General features: G+C 41.5%; 1 protein-coding gene across 1 annotated transcript in view; it reads right to left on the minus strand.

Moving 5' to 3' along the window:
• LOC112089127 (pyridoxal 5'-phosphate synthase subunit pyroA-like) overlaps positions 1-5,941 on the minus strand; it is a 28,065-nt gene extending 22,124 nt beyond the window's left edge. Inside the window, exon 1 of the mRNA XM_024160103.1 lies at positions 5,722-5,941. Within this exon, the coding sequence (XP_024015871.1) occupies positions 5,722-5,941 (220 nt within the window). The remainder of the gene's footprint in view (positions 1-5,721) is intronic.
• Positions 5,942-7,263: the final 1,322 nt, after the last annotated feature.

Here is a 7,263-nt window from a genome sequence, read left to right on the forward strand (position 1 = left end):
CACTGCATGTACCGTCTTTAGGAGCGTTCTTTGCGATCCAAATGCTCACCTATAGACACAATGTGTGGTGTGACCGAAAGAAGAAGGGAGCAAGGAGGCTTCAGAACGGTTGGATTGTCACTACAATTTTGAGAGCTCAAGGGTTCATATTCCCTGATTCACCATCAAGACCGAATCTCATTGATGAGCAATACCTAAGTAAAAGCGGTTTCTTTGGAGGCAAGTCAGGGGATAGATGGGTTTACAACTTCACGCTGATGCACAGGGACGGTACACAAGTTCTACTGCCTAACTGAGGCCTCACCATGCTTGATAAGCAGTGTAACATCTCCTTCTATGTCCTCAAGGATCAGTTGTACAACCCCTCTCTCGGCCCACCAATGCGCAAGTGCACCAAGGCCATACCTAACAAGCCTCAAAACGAGAACGGCCCGGCCGGATGTGAGAATGAAGAAGAACGGCACCCTGAGAGAAGGATGGGAGCAGGCCGATATCATTTTGATCTATACGTGTGGGGTGAGCCTGAATACCACACCAAGAAGCTGTATTTGCGAGTGAACACTCTCCAAAAGTGGTGTAAGTGGCAAGACAAGACCATTCATGCGTTGGTGGACTGTGTAAGGCACCTGAAGAAGAAGGTCAAGCAGCTGACACGGCCATCTTCTCCGGACATGAACTCGGGGACCTCAACCGCACCAGTTACACAGGAGGAGGTTGGGGAAAGCTCAAACGCAAGGAACCCGGAGTTTCCACCAGGCAAAGAGGATTGGATCAACCCTGCCTTGGCATTCTTACCTGAACCCTCGGATAGCAGCCCGCCACGTCAGTCCACACCCTCCTGCTCAACATCAAATCCCTCGTACTACTTGGGATCAGACCTCTCCGACTAAGGTATCGACTTCAAACCCTGTACATATGCATCTTGTGTATATCATTCTGCATTCGTTTAGTTCGTCTTTTTACTTCTCTCACACGCTTCTATAACACACGGGACTGTGTTGTTTAAGTGTGGGGGAGGAGCTTTGTGTTTTCTGATCTTGTTTTCTCTGTTCTTATTTGACTTTTGCATTCTTGAGTCTCATTTAGTTAATGACTTTTGCATCATTAACATCCTAGTTGCATCTCGCATTCTAAGATCGAGTCTAGTTGCATCATTTAGGACTGCATCAATGCAAGGAGCAATGATAGATTTTTTTTTTTCCTAGAAAGTAAATCACTTGAGAACTTGAACTAAATATGCTTGTGAAACTCATTCTGTGCTTGTAAAGCTTGAAACGATTTGAATCTGTGAAGCAGGTCTAAATTACACTCAACTCTAGTTAAGTGATAACCCTGAACTTGAATTGTAAATATCTTTTGATGCATTGCTTGAATTGGCTTGTGGATACCGATATACATACTTGAGCTAGAATCATTGTTTTTACCACCCTCTTTTCCTTTGCTCAAGTAGCTGAATCCGCATCATGGATCAGTTCCCTCACCTTGAACCCAACTTTCTTTTCGAGCCAATGTTTGTGTGTGAATTGTAAGGCCACCTTGGACTGAACTTAGCAGAAAGTGTTAGGTTTAGAGCGACAAGGGCATGTCTCATTGAGTGCTACGTTCCAACATCAAGGAACTGAGAGTATTGGCAAGAAATAAGTGTGGGGGAAAAGATCTATTGGTGAGTGGAAAAAGGTGAGCTGAGAGAAAAAGAGAGAATGGAGATAGCTAGGGGAATGAAAGAAAAAGAATCGAGTCTTGAATTTGAAAAGAAGAGCTCTGTTGTTCTAAAAAGAAAAGTATAGTCTTTGAAATGAAAAGAAGCCAAAAAGGCTCAAGTGTTCTAAAAAGAAAAGAAAAGAGCTGTTTGAATAAGTAAACACCAAAGGCTTGAAAATCAAAACAAAAGTGAGTCCCCTAGTGAAAACGAAAGCGATTAAGAGAGTGAGGATCTTGAGAGGGTGAGCAAGTAAGAAAAGCTTTGAGTGGAGTGTGGGGTGTGATGAGTCTTGCCCTTGTATGCATCAGTTGCTTTTTACCTTTAGCATTCTGCCAAAGTTTGGTCGTTCATTGAGTGATCCCATTGTTGCATTACACCCGCTTGAATATTGATGAGATCATTTTTATCTCATGACCTTACCCTAGCCAAGCCAGCCTATTTGAACATTGCATCATTTGATTCACCGGTTACGAGCTTAATGAATGTGAAAGAGTTGAATGTGATAATGACTTGTGGAGATTCTGTGCTTTAATTGTAGAATATCTGAGTATGGCTTTACGTTGCATATTTGAGCATGAATCCGAGTTCTCCTTGTGATCACTTCTTTCTAAAAAGGAAATATGAGCTCCATCTGCATTACAACCTCTTTCTCTCATTTGTTCTCTTCGCTTGAGGACAAGCAAAGGACAAGTGTGGGGGAGTTGATATGTCTATATTTTACATCATTTAGAGTGCATTTTAGAGTCCTCATCATGTGTTTTCCCATGTAAATTGAGTCTTTAGGCATGAAAATAGGATTTAGGGCTTGCATTAGGTCCCAAAGAGTTTTGCATGTTTTGAGGTCTTTATCAGGTGCTTTGGGAGTCATTTGGAGCTTAAGAAGAGAAGCAGAGAAGAAGACGGTGAAGAAAACGGTCAAAAATGGTGAAAACCGCTTGGAGGAATTTCTCGGCCAAATCGCGTACCGGACGGACAGAAACCTCGGTCAAAATCCTTACCGATCGCTCATTACCGGCCAAAATCCTTACCGATCGTCCAACCTCGACCAAAAAGCTTACCGATCGTTCAGCACCGACCAAAGTCCGTACCGATTGACCAAAGTCAGCCTGGGTCGAAGATCAGGCGTTAATACCGCGGGTCGAGTTTTGGCCGAAGCGAAAGAATTTTTACGACCAAAAAGCTCACCGCGGTACACAGCCCTCGGTCATTTTTCTTACCGCGGGAAGCCTTTCTCGACCAAAATCTGTCCTTGTCTGCGCAATTCAAAGATCAGAAATCCGGGGAACCTTCCGGTCCGAATCAGTTGGCGGGGTCTTCAGCAAAGTTGGAGATAATAAAACAAAGATCCCAGAACAGTTAGAATCATCCAATTCGGACCAGTAGGGAGAAAGATACAGCTTCCGGAAGATACATCAACATTACGCGCATCCGAGAACTGAACGGCGAAGTACAAAGGTCACGGCGGACGGAGCCTTTCCGGACCAAATCAGCTTACCCGGTCTTCATCAAAGTTTGAGATCTGTGAAAGACCTTTTCAGAACAGTAGGGATCGCTCAACTCGGACGAGTGGTTTGAAAGATAAAATCTCCGGAGTTCACATCGGTCCGAACAGCTTATTTTCCGGTGATTTCGATGCGGTTCAAAGATGTGAAGTCCAGGAAGACTTCCACTACCCAAGCTCCGACGGTTTCTTCACCAAAGTTCGAGTTTATTGAGTCACCTTGACTATGAAACTGGTCTCAGAGCATTCGGAGTCGTGGGTCGAAAGTTACTGCCGCCGGAAGGCGACATGGTCGATACGGGCCCAAATATGTTGCGATACGCGCTAAGTGTTTCTTCAGGGCTCGGCATCATTACCTCGACATCGGCCAAGTCAAGGCTCATATTTTGGAAGTATCCTGAGCTAGGCCTCGTACAGATACCTCGGCACGTTGGGATCAAGGCATGCACACGTAAGAAAGGAGCTGGAAACGACTAAGTGTTGAACATGCACCTCGGTATAGCGACCTCGGCGTGCATGCCGGACCCTGTTCTCCCGAACCCCTCGACGTCCAAGCGCCTCAGCATTTTATCCCGAGGTCCATTGTCACAAGCCCAGAATCAAGAACAAAGCTGCTCAAAAACACACACGTGAAGATGGATCAAAGACTAGGGTTCATGCATGTTCTTGACGTGTTCTTCACGAGATCTTCATTTGGATCTGGACTCACGTGCGCTCCTCGACATAAAGACCTCGGCTTCACTCTCCGACACACCGTGGCACTCACCCATCAGCCCAAGAACGCGGTTCAGTACCCGGTTTGTTCCGGGCTGACCCGCGACACTTTACCTTTGCTATATATACATTTTGAGACTAAAAACCTAAGAATCTTATCTCTTATCTGTTTTTAGCTTTAAGAACTTGCCTCTTTGGTGAACCTTGATCATTCTAATCCGATATCTCGTTTTTGCATGAAAAATCTTGTTCTTTCTTTATTTCTTTTATCATCTAACATTAAACTCCTCATCATGACTAGCTACACGCCTTGCAAAAGACTTAATGAGCTCGTTATGATTAGTGAGTAGTCGTTTAAGCGGCTTTAGATGAGTAGATTAGGGTGCTTTCAAGGTAGATTAGTGGGTTTAGGTGTCTAGTCTTGCATGTTTCATTCCTTAACCGACGAGATCTCTAGGCTGGATCCAAGCACATCACTTGAGGTTCAGATCTGAGACATATCTTGCATCAAAAGTGTTTGTAGAAATGTCTGAACCACTCGGTTATGGGTTTAAGAGTCTTTCATCGCGAGAGTGATAGTTTGTTCTCTTAAATGACATTTTTGAACTGACTCTTATTGCTGATTGATTCGATGCTTCTCAAAAGACATTTTTGGTATGAAGGAGAATCAGTTTAGATGCTTAATACTTTCATGAGAAGATTAACATGCCTTGAGTTCAAAGTTAAATGAAACCGCTTGATGTTTTGATTCATTAACCAACTAGTTGAACTTGGAAGCACCCGAATCAAGTATCTCGTCTAAAGTCCCTTGCTTTATTACATATTATCATCATCTGAATCGTTTAGCTATTATTTGCATCCTGTCTCTGTTTAGATCTAATCATTTGCTTTACCTTTCATGCTTAGTCGTTTGTCACTTAGCTTTGTTCGAAACCTTCACCTTTTGTCTTGACTTAAATGAACAAACATCATAGTCTAGTGTCTCGTTGACTTGTCTGGATTGATACCTCTTTGTGCTACTTCGACAAAGGGGATTGATAGCCCTGAGACCTAAAATCTCTTAACTATCATCTCTCTCTCTCTCTTTCTAAGCTACCCTTTTCCCAAAGGTGTTTTGCCTTGATGATCACCAACTCTCATTCATTTCTTTCACTTCATCTCTAGGGGAATCCTCTTTTTATTTTCAACACGTGGTGAGTTTCTTTTTCATTAAACACTTAGCCTTTCAGCTCAAAGCTCAATCAATATCCAAACCTCAACCAATCCTAAACTAGTCCTGATGATGGACTAGAATCTACATGCAGCCCTATATCTATCTCTCTAGACCCATTACTTTTTACCAAGTCTGCTCAGAAAGAGGCCTCACATGCACGGGAAAAGGGCCAAAACCAACCCAAACTAAATTTGATGTGCCAAAAAAATCTGAACTAAAATACGGTGCCAAAAACTATCCAAATTCCAAAACAATTCAAATTTCCTATCTGAACTCTAATATAAGTGTCAACATCTACGTTGACTAACTTTGATGTTAGTGAACTGTTAAAAAACGCTGACAAGGCATGACGGAATATGACTTGGCATGACACATGTCACCTTACTAAAACGATTGTTTTAGTAAAACAAAAAAAACAATTAAAAGTTTTCCTCTTTCCTGGATTCAAACCCAAGATACTATAAACCATATCCAAGCAAGCAGACCAGTTGAACCACGAGATATTATTGCTATTTTTTACAAATACATTATTATATTATTAATATGTCTGTCTAAATTCGAAAAAAAAAAAACAAAATGACGTGTTCCTACCTGATGCGAACTGCACCACCGGAACCCTTCCCATCTGCTTCGTCTTCGTCTGCGACCGAGATGATCTCACTCTTGTCAAATAATCGACGGCGAGAGATTCCAAGGTCTGAGCTTCCATGAAATGACCGACGCAAGCGTGTGCCATCACCGGAACAGACACCATTCGCTTCACGTCTTTGACGAGTACCGGATCCGGCATCCGACGGCACCAGCGCGTCATCGAACTGGATCTGAGACGATTACAGAGCATGCGCCAGCGGATTCAGTGATCTTAATTGCAGCCTCTGAATGCTCTGACAATGGAACTCGATAAAGAAGAAGAACTGTCTAACCCTAATTGGATTTTTGGAGTTTTATTTATCCCTAATTGAATACGTCGTTGTTTTTTTTTTTCGAATTTAGACAGGCATATCAATAATATATAAATGTATTTGTAACCAATAGCAATAATGTCTCGTGGTTCAACTGGTCTGCGCCATTGGATATGGTATATAGTGTCTTGGGTTCAAATCCAGGAAAGAGGAAAACTTTTAAATTTTTTTTGTTTTATTAAAAACGACATCGTTTTAGTGAAGTGACAATGTTTCATGCCAAGTCATATTCCGTCATGCCTCGTCAGCGTTTTTGAACAGTTGACTAACATCAAAGTTAGTCAAGGTAGATTTTGACACTTATGTTAGAGTTCGGATAGGAAATTTGAATTATTTTGGAATTCAGATAGTTTTTGGCACCGTATTTTGGTTCGGATTTTTTTTGGCACATCAAATTTAGTTCGGGTTTGTTCTGGCCCTTTTCCCTCACATGCACACACTAATGATTTGTCTTTAAAGATGGTTAACTTCAAGGGGTGGTAACTATCTCAAAAATGGAGAACAGCTATTTGAGCTAGCAAGAGTGGCAAAAAGGGATAAGAAAGCTCAAATATGTCTATGGTACCCGTGAATTAACAAGCAAATGCATGAACATGATATTTAAGAAGTCAAATTCAGGGTTATCACTTTAAGCAGGGCTGGAATTACTCAAAGCTTGATCCAACTAATACAGAGACATTAAAAAACATGTTCCAAGCATGGTTCAATCTTGATTTTTTCTTGTCTACATGCATCAAAGAATTAGAAACTAGGGCAGTGAATCAAACTCTTAAAATGATGTTCTCTTATGGAAAAACCTATCATTACTCCCTATGCATATGATGCAAACCTATATGAAATGCAATCTAGACTGAATCCTAAAATGTGAATGCCACTAAATGAACATTTTTTGTGAAAATTTTTCAACTTTTTGATTTTTTTTGTTTTTCTATGCACTTAGATGCAGACTCAAAATGCAAATCAAAATAAGAACAAGAGCAAACATGATTAGTAGACATTAAACCCCTCTCCCATACTTAAATTACACAGTCCCTTGTGTAATAAATGCATGAGAAAGAGGAAAAATCAAACACAAAATGTAAATGTCAAAGTAAAAATGCTAAATGCTTATGTACAAAGGTTTGGAGTGGTACCTAGTGACTTGGGTCTGACTCCAATGACTAAGAGGGGT

Source organism: Eutrema salsugineum, unplaced genomic scaffold (genome assembly GCF_000478725.1).
Source record: "Eutrema salsugineum unplaced genomic scaffold, Eutsalg1_0 scaffold_12, whole genome shotgun sequence".
NCBI lineage: Eukaryota > Viridiplantae > Streptophyta > Magnoliopsida > Brassicales > Brassicaceae > Eutrema > Eutrema salsugineum.